This window comes from Rhinopithecus roxellana, chromosome 8, assembly GCF_007565055.1.
Source record: "Rhinopithecus roxellana isolate Shanxi Qingling chromosome 8, ASM756505v1, whole genome shotgun sequence".
Classification (NCBI taxonomy): Eukaryota; Metazoa; Chordata; class Mammalia; order Primates; family Cercopithecidae; genus Rhinopithecus; species Rhinopithecus roxellana.
The window spans coordinates 121,700,835-121,719,485 of NC_044556.1; the positions used below are offsets into that span (position 1 = coordinate 121,700,835).

Sequence of the window (18,651 nt, forward strand, 5' to 3'; positions counted from 1 at the left end):
TTTTTTGAGATGAAGTGTCACTCTGTTGCCCAAGCTGGAGTGCAGTGGTGCAATCCGGCTCACTGCAACCTCCAGCTACTGGGTTCAAGCGGTTCTCCTGCCTCAGTCTCCCACGTAGGTGGGACTACAGGCACAAGCCACCATGCCCGGCTAATTTTTGTATTGCTAGTAGAGACAGGGTTTCACTATGTTGGCCAGGCTGGTCTTGAACTCCTGACCTTGTGATCCACCCGCCTCGGCCTGCCAAAGAGCTAGGATTACAGGCGTGAGCCACTGCCAAGTCACAATATTTTAACAAAGTAAGAGGTAAATGTTTCCTCTCACGCATATTTCCCTCTACATCAATCCCCAGTGAAAACTCCCACAACAATGTTGTCCTTCCTGACTTGACAAATGTAAACCTAGACCTGTCCGAGGACTCTTTCTAATCATAACTACAAAGGATTGATCAGTTCAACTAATTTTTTATGAGATGCCAAGGTAATTCAGTGGGGAAAGGATGATCTTTTTATCAAATTACAATGAAATAGCTGGATGGCTATATTCTCCCAGTTTCATCCTTACCTCAAATATATACAAAAATTAACTTAAAAGGGATTGTAGGCCTAAATGTAAAAATCGAAACTATAAAACTCCTAGAAGAAAATACAGGTAAAAATCTTAGTGACTTTGAGTTGGGGAAAGATTTCTTGTATATGAAAAAAATGGCAAAAACAATAGGAAAAAAATTCAATAAACTGATGCCATCAAAATCAAAATTTTAATCTTCAAAAGATACTATTACAAAATGAAAAGGTTAAGTTATAGATTTGTAGTAAATATTTACAGAACACATATCTGACAGAAAACTTGTATCTTGTATAAAAACTCTCGGCCAGGCATAGTTGCTCATCCCCGTAATCCCAGCACTTTGGGAGGCTGAGGTGGGAGGATCAATTGAGGCCAGGAGTTTGAGACCAGCCTGGGAAACAAAGTGAGACCTAATCTCTGCAAAATATAAATACATATAATAATTAGTTGGGTGTGATGGCACACACCCATAGTCCCAGCTACTTGGGAGGCTGAGGTGAGAAAATCATTTGAGCCCAGGAGTTTGAAGCTGCGGTGAGCCAAGAGTGCGCCAGGACACTCCACCAACCTGAGCAAGAGTAATACCTTGCCTCAAAAAAATAATAATAAATAAAATAAAAATAAAAAGCAAAAAAACACAACTCAATGAGAAAAAGTTTAAAATGGGCAAGATTTGAACAAAGAAGGTATGAGGATGAAAAATAAGCACACTAACATTATATGTCATTAAGGAAATGCAAATTAAAACCACAACTAGATACCACTACACACCCACTAGAATGGCTAGAATGAAAAAGACTGAAGAAGACTGACCATATGTAGTGTTGATGAGGATATGGAGCAACTGGAATTCTCATACAATGCTGATGACAATATAAAATGGTACAACCGCTTTGGAAAACAATTGTAAACTTACACCAGCCATTCTACTCCTAGGTATTTTTATTTCCAAGAGAAATAATAGCATATATCCACACAAAAACCTGCACACAAATGTTTGTTAACAGCTTTATATGTAAAAGCCAAAAAGTAGAAACAACCCGAAAATCCACACACAAGTGATTGCATAAACAAACTGCAGCATCATACAATGGAATATTACTCAGAAAATTAAACAACCCAAGTATTAACACATGGATGAATCTCAAAAACCACGCTGAATAAAGCCAGGTTTTAAAAAGGGGGCATACTGCATGATTTCATTTATAAAAAATTTTAGAAAATACAAACTACGGTGATAGAAAGCAGACCACTGGTTGCCTAGGGACTGGGACAGCAATGGATTACCAAGGGTTATGAGGAAATTTGCAGGGCGACAGATGGTTCATTATTTGATTTTGGTGATGATGTCACAGGTATACAGTACAGTAAGCTCTCCCTCACCCATGGTTTTGCTTTCCACAGTTTCAGTTACCCATGGTCAACTGCAGTCTGAAAATATTAAATGGAAAATTCCAGAAATACAATTTGTAAGTTTTAAATTGTGCACCATTCTGAGTAGCATGATGAAACCTCAAGTTGCCCTGCTTTGTCCCACCTGAAATGTGAATCACCCCTTTGTCCTGCATATCCACATTGTATATGCTACCCATTCCTTTAGTTATCAACATCTTCTTGGCTTCATGATCCAAGAACACCTTAAATAGATGATTCTTCTTCTGACATATCATCAGAGGTCAATAGTACCTAATGCTATGTCAAAATGTCTATATCCTTCACCTCACTTCATCTTATCATGTAGGCATTTTATTATCTCACATCATCACAAGAAGAAGGGTGAGCATAGGATGATATTTTAAGAGAGAGAGAGACAGAGACCAGATGCACAAAAATTTTATTATAGTATATTGTTATAAGTGTTCTATTATTAGCTTTTGCTGTTAATCTCTTACAGTGCCTAATTTATAAGTTAAACTTTATGATAGGTATGTATGTATAGAAAAAAAATATGTGTGTATACATATACACACATATATAAAACATGTATGTGTGTATATATATACATACATACATACATATGGTTTGCTACTCTGTTTTCACATATCCACTGGGGGATCTTGGAATGCATCTCTCATGTATAAGGGAGACTACTGTATGTCTGTCAAAATGTATACAGTATACTTTAGATATATGCATGTATTATATGTCAATTACACCCTAATAAAGCTGTAAAAAAAACTTACAGAAAAAAGTCCTCTTCTTCATCTGAATCATCTTCCAAAAGATTTCTCTGTCAAAAAAAGAAAAAGACTTGAGTTTTCAGATTCAGAGGGCTTACAAAATGCCACAGAGGAGTAATGAAATAAGTCCTATACTAGTGAAATATCTTAACTCCAAGTGTCCATAAAGAGGGAAAAGTAATTACGTATCTTTCACTGGAAGCTAGAAGATGTGGGACAACATTTACAGACTTTGCAAAGAAAATGCTCATAATTATAGAATCCTATAACTGACTAAAAAAGGTAGAAAGGTCACTGAAGCTGGTATGGGAGTGAGGAACTGCAGGTAGTCAGGAGGGAGCAAGTCCCCTCTCCTTCCTTCTGACTGCCAGTGTCTGTCTGTTGGCAGAACTTAGGGAGCCAGGTGGAAAGACGAAATATAGTTTGTGGATTCCAATTGCAGCATCAGAGAAGAGTATAGAGGGATAGTTTGGAGCTGAGGACAAGGGCTTAAAAATGGGCATGTTCTACTTTTTAGCTACTCTACCCACAAACAGCCCCCTAAACAAATCTGAACTTCCAAACAAAAGCAATCTTACTTTTACAACATACAACAATTTTCCTTAAAATGAGGACAGTCTCACCTTCTCCCCAAAAGGGGTGGGTATAAAGTCCAAAAGGTGGCTAAAGAAGAGCAAAATCCAGACCTTTTCAGACACACAAGAGCTCACATAGTATACAAGAATCCCTTTTCCTAAATGCTTGGGACCAGAAGTATTTCAAATTTTGGATTTTCGAATATTTGCATATATATAAGGAAACATCTTGGGGATGGGACCGAAGTCTCAACACAAAATTCATTATGCTTCATGAAGACCTTGAGTTTCAAATATACCTTATATACATGGCCTAAGGGTAATTTTACACAATATTTTTTAATACTCTTGTGCATGAAACAAAATTTTGATTGCGTTTTGACTGCAACTCATCACATAAGGTCAAGCGTGGAATTTTCCATTGTGGCATAATGCTGGTACTTAAAAAGTTTCAGATTTGGGAGCATTTTGGATTTTCAGATTAGGGATGCTCAAACTACCACTTGTTGTAGGCAGAATAATAGCTCCCAAAGATGTTCATTTCCTAATTACGAAAACCTGTTTTTTTGTTTTGTTTTGTTTGAGACAGAGTCTTGCTCTGTCACACAGGCTGGAGTGCAGTGGTGCAATCTCGGCTCACTGCAACCTCCACCTCCCGGGTTCAAGCGATTCTCCTGCTTTAGCCTCCCAAGTAGCTGGGACTACAGGTGCGTGCCACCACGCCTGGCTAATATAATCACCAAAACCTGTGAATGTATTACCTTGAATGGTAAAAGGGACTTTGCAGATGTGATTACGGATCTTGAGAAGAAAAGATCATTATGAATTATTCATATGGGCCCAATGCAGAGGAGAGAGAGAGAGAGAGACAGACAGACATTACACTGACGGTTTTGAAGACACAGGAAGGGGCATGAGCCTAAAAAGGTAAACAGCCTCTAGGAGCTAGGAAAAGCAAAAAAACAGTTTCTTCCCTAAAGCCTCCAGAAAGAACACAGCCCTACTGGCACCTTGATTTTAGTCCCATAAGCTCATTTTAGACTTCTGGTCACCAGAACCATAAGACAATAAATTTGTGTTGTTTTAAGTCTGTGGTAATTTGTAGCAGCAGTAATGGGAAATTAATACACTACCCATGTACCTTTTCTGAGGAAATTCCTCAAGAAATTACAGCAGCCAAAAAGAAAATGAAATCAAAACAAAGACCTTAAGACTGAGATGGATGATGCAATCAATGAATCTAATACAATGTGTGGCCAAATCTAAATAGTTGATGATAATGTGACTGTAAACAATAAGTTAAAGCTTTTGAAAAAAATACGTATTATACAGAAAAGCTTAAAAAGAACCTAAAACGTTTCCAACAAAGCCCAGAAGCTGGGAGTGGGAGACTGAAGTGAGGAAGTGAAAGCATTGCCAATATGCTCATCTTGATGAGGAGTGGAATGGAGGAAGCGGAAACAGGACTAGAATTAAAAAGTAAAACAAGGGAAGGGGCTTAGTTTTTGGTATGTTGACAGAGAACACAGATTAACACTACCATTAAAATATAAAGTTAGTAACAAAAGAGAGAGGGAAGGAGGGAGAAGGGAGTAAAATATCTAAACTGTGGTTTAGATATGGTGGTTCTGGGGGCAAGGAGGAAGATGAGTGAAAATAATCAATCTAGCGTAAGGGAAGGCATAAGAGAATTTAGCATAAGAAAAGGCATACGGGAAAAGGAAAATATAAGAAATACAATGAATATCACTATATCTATGTATAATATATGACATATACTAAAAAGTGAAAAAAATGAAAGAAGGATGTATTCAATACTCATTTAACAAGTATTTTTGGGCATCTTTTACGTGCTTCTATGTGCACTGTTCTAAGTACTAAGCACCAGTTTTGAACAAAACGAAGTCTGAGCGCTCACAGAAAAACAAGATTGCGACAAATGCTGTGCAGAGAATTAAAACAGTGATGGGACAAAAAGTGATGGTGTGACTATGTGAGATTAGGCTGTCATAAAAAATCACTCTGAAGAGGTGAAATTTAAGCTGAGATCCAAATAACAAAGAGCCAGCCAAAGATCAGGGTGAAGAGCATTCATTGCTGCAGGACTAGCTGGCTGGCACAGAAAAAGTCTGAGTGTATTAGTTATTCACAATAAATGTGACTGGTTTGAATGTCCCCATTTAATAACAAAAACTATATGTAATTAGGGTTCAGAAAAATTCTAGCCAATATCTGTTTGCAAGAAATTCATCTAAAACAAATATCGAATAAAGGATGGGGAAAAGCGGGGGTAGAAAACATACATCAGCAAATTCTAACAAAAAGAATGTTACAGTTAGCAATATAAAGAGGAATTTTAGGACAAAGTATTAAACAATCAAATAAGATGATTTTACAATAATAAAATGTACAATCCATCAAGAAGATTTAATAGCAACGAATGTTTAAATACCTAATAATATAGCTTAAAATATCTAAAACAAAAGCTGCGCAAATTATGAGAAAGCTAGTAAGAAAAAGAGACATTATAGAAAAACAAAGAATAGAAATAGATAATACCCAATAGAAGAAATGGCCAATGACCACATGAAATGTTCAAAACCAATTAATATTCAAGGAAATGCATTAGGTCATTTTTTAAATAAGTATTTCTTGAGTAATATTCCAGCTAACAAGCAACAGACAAGCATTACATTTATAATATAATTTATTTGGTTTACGGCCGGGCATGGTGGCTCACACCTGTAATCCCGGCACTTTGGGAAGATGAGGAGGGAGGATCACTTGAGCCCCGGAGTTCGAAACCAGCCTGGGCAGTGTAGTGAAACCCCATCTCTACCAAAAAAAAAAAAAAAAAAAAAATTAGGCGTGGTGGTGTATGCCTGTAGTTCCAGCTACTCTGGAGGCTACTTGAGGGGATTGCTTGAGCCCAGGAGGAGGCTGCAGTGAGCCACGATCGTGCCACTGCATTCCAGCCTGGATGACAGAGCCAGACCCAGTCTCAAAATAATAATGGTAACAGTAATAATTTATTTGGTTTAGAGGATAATAATACTAAAGATAAGGTATGTTTACTATAATTGTACACTGAGAAACACACCTTTTCTCAATGTCTCAAACCAATGCCTTTTCATACATTCATTGAATAAACACAAGTGCTAGGGATACAGTGTCAAAAAAGAATAATAGAACACAATGAGATAATATTTCATACCCACTAGGCAGATAATAATAAGTGTTGGTGAGGATGTGCAGAAATCGGAACCGTCATACATTGCTGGTGAGAATGTAAAAATTGTACAACCACTTTGGAAAACAGGTGGGCAGTTCTTCAAAAGGCTGAACAGAGAGTTACTACAATACTCAGCAACTCTGCCTTAGGTATATACCCAAGAGAAATAAAAACATGCTCAAACAAAAACTTGTATGCTAATGTTCATAGCAGCAGTATTCAAAATAGCCAAAAGTAGAAAAAAACCCAAATATCTATGAACTGATAAATGGGTAAACCAAATGTGTTATATCAATATAAGGGAATATTACTTAGCAATAAAAAGGAATGAAGGCCTCCCAGCACTTTGGGAGGCCGAGGTGGGCGAATCGCCTGAGATCAGGAGTTCGAGACTAGCCTGGCCAATATGGTGGAACCCCATCTCTACTAAAAACACAAAAATTAGCTGGGCATGGTGGTGCATGCCTGTAATCCCAGCTACTTGGGAGGCTGAGGCAGGAAAATTGCTTGAACCCAGGAGGTGGAGGTTGCAGTGAGCCGAGATCGCACCATTGGACTCCATCCAGCCTGTGCAACAGAGGGAGACTCCGTCTCAAAAAGAAAAAGAAAAAAAGAAAAGAATGAAGCACTGATATGCACTACAACATTGATGGATCTTAAAAACATTATGCTAAGTCAAAGAAGCCAGTCACAAAAGGCTATATGTTATATGATTCCATTTATAGAAAACATCCAGAATAGATGTATCTATAGGTCTGCAGTTGCTTAAAGGCTGAGGGGATAAAGAAAATGGGAGATGACTGCAAAAGGGCACAGCATTTCTTTCTGGGCTAATGAAAATATCCTAAAATTGATTGTGGTGATTGTTGCACAACTCTGTGAGTATAATAAAACCCACTGAATTGTACACTTTAAGTGGGTGAATTGTATGGTATGTGACTTTTATCTCAATAAAGCTGTTACCAAAAAAGTATAATAGGAAAGACGAACAAAACTTTTAAAAGGTTTTAAAAGTAATTTATATATTATTCGAACCAATCAGTTATCAAACTTCATAATATAATAAACATCAAAAAGGAATTCTCTTTAAACAGTCAATTTTATTCAGTTCTGGTATCTAATATACTAGTAATCAATGAAGAATGTAAGGAGAAAGTGATACAATTACAGTCTCAGCAGTGGAATTTATTGAGACAGTACACTTTAAATTTAAAAATATATTCATAAAGCTTATTTATTTGTATTTTTTTTAAATTTAAGGTTTACTATTGTTTTTCTTGAAGTAATTTTTTCCTGACCTTGTTATTAGGGGGGACTTTATGTCCTATTTAATCTGATTTCCACACATATTAAACTGGTATTTAATATCTACAAATAATAATTCTGTCAATATTTTCTCAGGATTATGACCAATATACCATGAGACTGTACTACTGGTATATCACTCCTGGACTTGATTTTTAAAAAGCAATCGTATTCAAGTGAATATGCCCTTAACAGTGATTCCATTCAGTGAACACAAATTTACATTCAGCAGTGATTGTGAGAAAGAAACACAGGGGAACTTAGGAAATATAAATAGTTTAAGTTCGAAATCATGTAAAAATAAAACTATAAAATTAATGAGATTTGCACCAATTAAAATTATTAAATAATATACTCTTGCATACTATACATTGAATTTGGCTACAACTTTCTCTGCTTTACATACATTTTTCAAAATTGACATAGATTGTATGAATTACAAACAAGTTCTGAGAGGTGATTTTACTGCATACATTTCCATACTTCAGTCTTCATCTTACACAAAGTTAGATGTGACTTAAAGGCTCTCTGTCCAAGACTGAGGTATTTACCTGACATATCTCAGATATCAGTCAATCAACTGTCAGCATTTATTGATCATCTTCCAGGATATTAATGCTTTGCAAGCATCTCTGGGTAAGTGACTAAAAATTTCCTTGGGGCAATAAGAGGCTCAGATTATTCTAACTGATGATTTAAAAAATATTTCAACATATTTTGTGCACGCTGATCACTGAATATTCATCAGGAGCTTTCAGTCAGCTTGTACTGGACGCACATCAAGTCTGTGTTGTTTTACACTGGATTCTTTTATAGGTTCACAATTGGTATCATTTACTTTAACAAACTGACATTTATTCTCTGAACGGGTTTAGTATTTCTCCAACCTTCTGCTTTGTAAAGACATGCCTTTTTTTTTTCTTTTTGAGATGGAATTTCACTCTGTCACCCAGGCTGAAGTGCAATGGCACAATCTCAGCTCAATGCAACCTCTGCCTCCCAGATTCAAGCGATTCTCCTGCCTCAGCCTCCTGGGTAGCTGGGATTATAGGTGTGCACCACTGCACCCAACTAATTTTTGTATTTTTGGTAGAGACGGGATTTCACCATGTTGGCCAGACTGGTCTCCAACTCCTGACCTCAAGTGATCCACCTGCCTCGGCCTCCCAAAGTGTTGGGATTACAGGCGTGAGCCACCACGCCTGGCCAAGACATGCTTTTGATAGTAATTCTTCAGTGTATGGAATTCCAGCACAGGTATGTCAAATTTTCTGAATCACTTTTTCTTGGAGGTCTATCTTGAAAGATACTACATAAAGAAAGAGACCCTGGCTTATCCCTGTGAGTGATTTCTCAATCCCTGATCATTCTCTGCCTTCTCTCTGCCACAGCCTTCCCAGTTCACCCAGACTTGGTTTATTTCCTCAAGGCATTTCTCAATTCCTTGCATGGGGAAATAGCTCAAGCAGACACTAAGAGTTTCACCATGATGTGGAGGCAAAAAGATAGGTGACTAAAATTGTTGAAACTGCACCAAATGCTGGTAAGCAGTTGAAATTATGGCAAAAAAGGAATAATTGGATTTGGTAACATGGAAATCATTGGTGACTCCTTAAAGTTTATTTTTTAAATAAACTTGCTAACAATTAGTCTATTGGTGGATTCTATTCCCCATTAAAAAAAACAAACAAACAAAAAAACAGGCTGAGAGCAGTGTCAAATGTCTGTAATCCCAGCACTTTCCAGCACTTTGGGAGGCCAAGGCAGATGGATCACTTGAGCTCAGGAATTTGAGACCAGCCTGGGCAACACGGTGAGACCCCATCTCTACAAGAAAAATAAAAACTAGCCGGGAGTGGTATCATGCACCTGTCGTCTTTGCTACTCAGGAGGCTAGGGTGGGAGGATAGCTTAAGCCCAAAAGGTGGAGGCTGCAGTGAGCCGTGATTGCACCACTGCACTTCAGCCTCAACGACAGAGCAAGACCCTGGTCTCAAAAAATAAAAACAAACCATCAAAAACACACAAAACCCAAAAAGCTGTACAAAGGGTTAGATTAAGGGGAAGAAAACGTTTCCTGTGTTGTACTAAAATAAACTTAGGGCTAAAAGTCATAAGATGATGGATAGAGTGGATAATATGAAGTTCTGAGGTTATCCAAAAAAAGCATGTAAAACAAAGCAGACTAAAAGCTTTGCAAAGGCACAGACTATGTCTTCCAATTTTTAGCCCAGTGCCTAGCACACAGTAGGCGGTCAATATATATCTGTTGAATGAATCAAGACAAGAAGGAAGGGAAGGAGGGCTTCAGAATGGTGCATTAAAAAAATAAGAATGTGAATTATTTCCCCCAATAAATATGTATTGAGTACTTATTCTAAAAGTAATCTGCCTACAACATTCATATAAAATGTCTTTCAAAATGCTACATAATTTCTAGATTCATATATCTTTGCACAGAATATTCTGGAATAAACTAGAAATTGAAGCATTATATGAAAGATACTCTGGAACCTAAGATAATTACAGGTCTGGAGACCTTTATTTGCAATTCCAAAATCTAAAAGCTTCTGAAAATCAAAAGGTTTTGGAGGAAAATCTGAACTGATGTTAGCTAGTTTATTTACACACTTTATTTACATTAGTTAGGTATAACTAAATATACACTTCACTGAGAAATACTAATATTTTTAGAGGCACTGGTCCAGGCCCCAAAAATGCTGTTACATAATATGTTCTTAACTTTCTAAAATCTGAAAAATTCCAAATATATTCAGCTTCAAAGTTCTTAAAAAGATACTGCGTATTTGTATAAAACTCCCTTTCAAAAACTAGAAAGAAGCTATGAGAATAATGATTTGATCAATAATAGAAGTAGGATTCAGTTGTCACCAATCTAAGTAACATGTTTTTAAATACATTTACTATGAAGAAAACAATTAGGATTAGAATATAGTCATAAACCTTTGATTTTCCTGTTATTATTAATTAATTAATTAATTGTTGAGACAGGGTCTTGCTCTGTTGCTCAGGTTGGAGTACAGATGACAGTTCACCACAGCCTTTATCTCTCAGGCTCAGGTGATCCTCCTGCCTTAGCCTCCCGAATAGCTGGAACCACAGGCACGTGCTATCATGCCTCACTAATTTTTAAAAAAATATTTGTAGAGACAGGGTCTCCCTAGGTTGTCCAAGATGGTCTTGAACTTCTGGGCTCAAGCTATTCTGCTGCAGTGTCCCAAGTGCTGCGACTGCAGGCATGAGCAACCGTGCCCGGATGGTTTTTTTCTATTATTTACAAAGGGAATGAAAACATATTTTGAATCTTTTGTTTTTAAAGCTTAAGATTCTGAACTTACCCTTTCACTTTTCACAGAACCCGTGACATCATCATCATTGAGGTGGCGCTTAAACTTGGGAGGCATATTTTTTACTTGCGAAGTATTTTCTGCTTCTCAACAGGATAGTCACCGCCTTAAAGAGAAAATAAATTCCATCAGATTTGAGACTTTGGGGTATAAGCTAAAGTACTTAAAACAATATACACAAGACCCTGTATGACAGTGACTCCCTCATTTTTCTGACTTCAATTCCTCCCCTCTCACTTGTTCCACTCCAGTGAATGGGGCCTCCATGCTAGACCTCAACACACAAGAAATAGTTAAAACTATGAGAAAATGGATGTAATTGCCCTAAGAGAACATGTGTAGGATATGAGTGACTTAAGATAGATTTTTATAAAATGAAAGAGCAGAGAATACAGGGAAGATGTCTCACTGAGACATTAAATGCTTTACAATTTAAAGTTGGAGTCAGAAGACAGGATAACATGTCTATTTCTCTCACTTTTAGTTGGCTGCTTAAACAATGATTCAGTTTCCTCATGTGCAAAATAGTGATTTTCAGGCTTCGGCAGAGGTGGGATGGTCAAATTGGATAATACATGCAAAAATATTCTGCAAACTATAATGTCCCATTGGTACTCCATAAAAAGGGGTATGTTTGGTAAGTACTGTGTGATATTGTGATTTATAAAATATATGTATATATTTGGTTTTAATCCCCATTTCCTGACATATCCTTGGAATCCCTGCAGTGATGTGTCTTGTGTATGCTAGTAAGATGACTGGTAGCTTAGACCCCACATAGATTCAAGATGGAGGCTGGTCACAGAAAAACCTAGGCATGATTATAAGACTGCGACTTTTCAGCCCCACCCCCTAGCTTCCTGGGAGGGGAGGAGGGCTCCAGGTTGAACTGATTTCCAATGGCCAATGATGTAATCAATCATGCCTACTAATGAAGACTCCATAAAACCCAAAAAGGACAGGGTTCAGAGAGCTTCCCGAAAGCTGAACAAGTAGAGGGTTCCTGGACAGTGGTACAACTGGAGAGGGCACAGAAGCTCTGTACCCCTTGCCCTATGCACCTCTTCCATCTGGCTGTTGATCTCTATCCTTTATAATAAACCAGTAAACAAAGTGTTTCTCTGAATTCTGTGAGCCACTCTAGCAAATAAATGGAACACAAGGAAGGGATTGTGGGAACTATGATTTATAGTCAGTCAGTTGGAAGCACAGGTAAAACAACCTGGAACTTGTGACTGGCACCTGAAGTTGGGGGGAATCTTGTAGGATTAAGCCCTCAACCTGCAGGATCTGATGCTGTCTCTAGGTATACAGTATCAGAATTGAACTAGAGAACACCCAGCTGGAGAACCTGCTGCAGAATTGCCTGCTTGCTCGTGAGGAGAAGTCTTTTTGGGGTCACAGGAGTATTCTGTGTTGAGAGAAAATAGGAGAAACTCAATTTTTCTTCTATCAAAACAACTGGATTAAACAAAACTAGTTTTCTTTGCTACAGAATGACTCACATCCTGTTATATGCTAATATGCATTGTGACTTTCCAGGAAAATGCTTGTGTATGCAACATATTAAAACTTTTTTTGAGAAAAAGTTGTTCTATGCAAATAATGAATTTTCAGTATTTTTGACTAGATGGTAGATGAATACTCAGCAATTCAGGATAGGTCAGAAATAATGTTATATTGTGTGCTAGGCACTGTGCTCAGCGATACGCATGCTTTTTCTTTTACTCTTTATGAACCTTCTTTGAAGTAGGCACCAAGAAACTAGGAGAAAACTAAAGTTTAGTAACGATAACGTTAGTCACTACACTCATTGAAACAGCAGAGATACAGGCCTAAATTAATCAATGGCTGTGCATTATCAGTTTTAACTATTTTTTCAATTAGTTGCTCGTCAGGTTTACAGAATTCTGTTCTAGAAAGACCCACTTCCTGGTAACAACCCAATAGTCCTGTTTCCTTCTCCACAAGAAGAAACACAGCCCTTTAAATTAGGTATAGTTAGATATCAGTTTGTTGGTTAATGACATACACTTAAAAAAGAATAATCCCAGAATCTGGTTTCACGAACCAAATAAAAGTAATATTTTAAGTCAGCTGCTTGTCAAAACAAATGGACACAAACACTTTTCTTTGGTAAGAAATGCTTCCAAATCAGAAATTATTCACTTGTAACAAAAACCAAACTCTTGCTGCCTAACAGCTCTTGAGTTCTTGGTTCCACAATATTTCTGTCACATACATCTGGCCCTTTTATTCCTCATACTTTGATTTCGGAATACTTAATTCTTGCAGAAATGTAACAGAATGCATGGAAAAACAGATGACAAAGCAAATTACTGAAGAACTTGTGCTTTTAACTATATCTGTATTTAGATTTTAACCCCTGCAAAGAGGCTCCCTCAACATCTCGGAGCAAACAACAGCAGACTTATATAATGCCTTTATGAGACATACAGTAAAACTACAATCTTAAGGAGGAGCAAACCCCATATTCAGGTCTCGTAATCCCAAGAAACCATGTGCAACAAATAGAAAGCCCATCAGCAAAGCAGCAGGCAGATTAATTAGCTACCTCGATGAACTTTGATGTTATTTGCAACTGATGATTATTAGTAACTGATGACGTGTGTATCAAACAACTAGCAGAAATAAATCATGCTCAGAAAGTAGACTAGGATTTCTCCGCCTAAGATTTCTCCTACAAAAAAGACATGTGAATTCAGGTGTTTGTGACTAGGTATACATGTAAATAAGAGAGCCATCATGTATTTCCACATTGAGGATAGACCACCACTATAAAATTCACTTAAAAAAGTCACATCACCGTATGCTTCTTATACATCGGCATATACTTAAATGTCTATGTATGCATTTTCGTAAGTAGTACGTTATCTAGTCAACAGCTTTGAATCTGGGCAGAGGCTCTCCTTTTCCAAGCCTCCATTCCCCTTTTGACTCGTCTTCCTTGTCTGTCATCAGCCGTCTTGCTTGATTTCACAGAAATAAAGTGACTTGGATGGACACAGACCGGAGACGTCATTTGCAAAGCCTGTCAAGTGTAACGATTCACTCCCACCTTCCGGTCATTATAAACACAGCAGCGTTGGCGCTCTTTCTCCCGAGCCCTTTAAATACACAATTCCAGGCAGCTCCGTTCACCCCCCCACACCCAATCTGTCGCACCAGGCCACGTCCCTCGATATATCTGATCCTAACACTGGCCCTTCCTGCCCCACGGTAGCTCCTGGCATTCCTGACTGCATCCCACTCTTACCAAACCTTCCCCATCCATGGCACTGTTTTCTTCCCATCACCCCAGAGTTCCCCTCCATTCCAATTCTTCTCTGCCTCAACTGCTCCCCGTCCGCACACCCCTGTCCTCATCTTCCTTCCTCACGGCACCCCGGGCCCCAGCCTTTTCCCACTCCGGGGTCCCTTCCTAGATGCCGGAGGCCGGCCGACCAGCCAGACTAGGACGTCGGGGGGCGGCGAGGCTGGGCGTCTTCTTCGTTTCCTTCCTCCTCACACCAGCCCCTCCCGCTGGGAACAGGCCAGCGCCAGTACCTGAGGCTCCCGGGGAACTCCCGGCAGCTCTCCCGGGCTGGCGGTGCTGGGCGGGCGGTGCTGGGCGGGCGGGGGAAGGAGTGGGAAGCCGAGGTAAAAGGCTGGGAGGGGGAGAAAGTGCGTGCAGACCCGGCGTCGGCCGCAGCGCGCAGCAGCGCCTCCGCTCATCGAGCCGATCGGCGCTCGGCGGCCTGGCGCCAGGCGGAGAGGGCGGGTCCAGGGCACGGAGATAGTCGAGGAAGTCGATTCCGCCGAACGCGCTTCGCCTAGAAGAGCCCAGACCCACAAGCAGTTTAGATGCAGGTTTCCAAAGTTAGGCTGTGGTTTAGGGGAGGAACGACCACCGGTTCTCCAGGTTCCGGTCGCGATCCGGTGGACCTGCTTCGGGTTCGTCTGGGGCCGTTTCTGAAGAAAAGAGATCTGTTCGATCCCTTGTTTACAGAATTAGCTAGACTTGGAAAGAGATGTTAGGAGTTCCTAGGCCAGGCTCCTCCCTTTAGATAGGAGGAATATCTGGTTCAGAGAAGAGATTGACTTAAAGTTACACAGCTAGTTTAGATAGATACGGAACGAGGGCTCGGTGTTCTTTTCCCGGTATCCCTTAGTTGTAACTGAAAGCCTTCAGGTTTCAGGGAAATCGCCCTTGCCAGGCCATTCCGCCACTCTGCCCATTCCTCCCTCACTCCCTCCCCCTCCGCCCAATTTGGTATCATGTTTAGATCTCCAAGCCCGCAGTAGCTGGCTACCAAAAACAATTCCTAATTTCGTTTTTCCGTTCTCTTATTTGTTTTATTATCCATTCCTCCCACGCCCCAGCTGGATTATTTTACTCACTGAATCATATTCACTACACATCTTTTAAAATGAATACAGTGTCTATGGGTCCTTTGTTGATACAGTATTTTACCTGTCTGAAATGCTTTGCCAGGCACTTTCTAAAGATATAAAAATAAGAGGGGGTGTTCAAGAACAAGAGTAGACAAAACAGCAGAAGGAAAGATCTGAGGACACTAAAGGAAAGGAAAGAATAGACACCCTCTTACCAAAAAGTTGCTCTTCTTTTGATTTTTTTTTATGTAAAAATGTACTAACGAATTTGAAAAATGCCATGACTAAGGCAATGATACTCAACTCTGATTCACTTGGAGTTGAATCACTTGGAAAGCTTTTAAAACTACGTAGGTGCCCACGTGTTACCTAGATTCTGATTTAAATGGTCTGAGATTTAGAAACAGCCGTTGGGTTGTCAGTTGAAGGTTCTGAAAGCTTGATGCTAAACTCAGTTGCCTGTGTTTATGCCAAGTTGCTGACTTGGACTGAAACGGCCCACCTAGAATAGAAACCTCTCATGGTTTATTTATTTTTTTTTTTTCTTTTTTTTGAGGCGGAGTCTCGCTCTGTCGCCCAGGCTGGAGTGCAGTGGCGCGATCTCGGCTCACTGCAAGCTCCGCCTCCCGGGTTCCCGCCATTCTCCTGCCTCAGCCTCCTGAGTAGCTGGGACTACAGGCGCCCGCCACCGCGCCCGGCTAATTATTTTTGTATTTTTAGTAGAGACGGGGTTTCACCATGGTCTCGATCTCCTGACCTTGTGATCCGCCCGCCTCGGCCTCCCAAAGTGCTGGGATTACAGGCGTGAGCCACCGCGCCCGGCCAACCTCTCATGGTTTATATCTGTCTAGGCGTGGTACTGGGACTACCCCCAGACTCCACAGGTAACCCAGACATTATTTTTCCTTTTACAGCTGATTTTTTTTTTTTTTTTTTTGAGACGAGTTATCACTTCTTCCCGCAGGCTGGAGTGCGGTGACACAAACATACCTCACAGCAGCTGTGAACTCCTGGGCTAAAGTGATCTTCCTGCTTCTGCCTCCCAAGTAGTTGGGATTACAGGCACAAGCAGCTGTGCCCAGCACTTACAGTTGATTTTATGTCTGTATATTTGCATGTTATAGGATATTTTCTGGCTTTGGTGCCTTAGCCAGTTAGAGCTTTAGCTAGTTATAGCCTCGTCTCTTACACATGGACAACTTAAGGTGTGGTCAGTGAGCTCCAACGGGCACGTCATTGCATAGCTTTTATGGATAATCCATTCTTTGGGTTTCTTTTTTTTATAACCATAATTCTTTAGTCCCACCAGTCATTTTGGAATGGTTGCTTAGGAGAGGGGTAATGCAAGTCCCACCCTTTAATCACCTGAACAAAGTCCCTTTGACTATCCCCAATATTTGCGAAACTTAGAAAATGTCATTTTACAGTTAACATGAATCAAATATACCAGTAAGCCTAAAAGATTATAAGTAGCACTGAGCTTAGAAGCAGAACTCCAAGCAACTCGAGTTACTTATTTCCTCCATTTTCTTTTTAGTGAGCTTCAGTTATTCAGATGTTAGTCCTCTAATTTTCTTTTCCCCTTTTGCAACATGACACCTTCATCCTTAAGAGGACCTGCTGTCCTCTGAGCTAGAGAATCAGCGTTTTGCTGTCTTCCAAGACTAAATCTCTGGGCTTTTGATGGGATAACAAAGGGAATCTGAGCGTCTGATTCATTCTTAAACAGACTTTCTACCATTCTTCATTTATTTCTAGCTCACATCATGCTCTCTTCAGCTTTACCTGGTACTTCCAATTCCTGAGCCTCATGCAGGGTTTCATTGTGTGCATCAGGTTGCTTCATGGCCTGCTTGGAATTCCTACTTTTCAAGTCTGCTAAGGTAATTGCTTCTTGATTCATCTCCCTTCTAGCTTTCAATATTTAGTTGCCAAATGTTCAACATTACTTAAAATGTAAAAGTAAACAAGGAAATACCATTCTTCATCTATCAGTGACTGAGAAAGGAGTTGAGCAGAAGATCTGCAATCCAGTCTCTCCCCTCGTAGGGAAATACTCTCAGGAAAGCAAGCAAGCATGTGCTTTTTATAAATATGGTAATTACAGACCTCCTGGCAAACAAACCAATGGTATTTGCTAGCAGAAGAGTCCATATTTGTGGAATTCCTCTATCAAGATGTCCCAGATTGTCCTGGGATTGTTTATGGTAAACACATTAAGAATCGATCTGGTAATCCCAGCACTTTGGGAAGCTGAGGCAGGCGGATCACTTGAGGTCAGGACTTAACAGCCTGGCCAACATGGCACAACCCCATCTCTACCAAAAATACAAAAATTGGCTGGGTGTGGGGGCATACACTTGTAATCCCATCTGCTCAGGAGGCTGAGGCAAGAGAATCGCTTGCACCGGAGAGGCAGAGGTTGCAGTGAGCAGAGAACACACCACCGCACTCCAGTCTGGTAGACAGAGCGAGACTCCCTCTCACAAAACGAAACAGAATCAATGTGGATTTCAGGGGTATGATTAACTGGAAAATACCGCGGAAGTTATATAACTTAGCGTAAAATGGAAGTGTATTGTAACTGAGTTGGCTCCTTCTGTGTAAGTGGGGTGACTGTACGCTTGATTTAGAAACCACATCTGTCCTGGGCCAGGACGCATCCAAAGCAAGAAGAAAGGACCTGGGAATTACTGGTGTTCTTGAAATTATTAGTAAAGCTCGATACTGAGTAAAATCTCTGATTTGACAGTTTGATCCTTTGTGTCAGCTCAATGGCAAAAATAAAAAAATTGATACTACAGTATTGGGTGTGTATGTATGTGTGTATGTTTGGTATGAGAGCAGGGTGGGAGGAACAAGCATTCTTAAACACTTAGTAGGAGTATAAAACTAGGTGCATTTTTTAAAAGTTCATGGTAATTATGTGCATCAAAACTTTATATGAAGTTCTTTTTGATCTAACAATTTTACTTCTAAAATTTATCCCATGGGTATACAGGTTGTATATAAAAGTATTCTATAAA

The 18,651-nt window shown here is 39.6% G+C and overlaps 1 protein-coding gene across 2 annotated transcripts in view; it reads right to left on the minus strand.

The window, feature by feature from the left end:
* Positions 1-15,149, minus strand: part of VAMP4 (vesicle associated membrane protein 4) — a 43,030-nt gene extending 27,881 nt beyond the window's left edge. For both annotated transcript variants that reach the window (XR_004058898.1, XM_010371292.2), the window contains exons 1-3: positions 14,798-15,149; positions 11,222-11,336; positions 2,754-2,800 (exon numbers count right to left, since the gene is read on the minus strand). Coding sequence is in view for 1 of the 2 variants with exons in the window: in XM_010371292.2 (XP_010369594.1) it covers positions 2,754-2,800; positions 11,222-11,287 (113 nt within the window). In the remaining variant the exon portion in view is untranslated. The remainder of the gene's footprint in view (positions 1-2,753; positions 2,801-11,221; positions 11,337-14,797) is intronic.
* Positions 15,150-18,651: the final 3,502 nt, after the last annotated feature.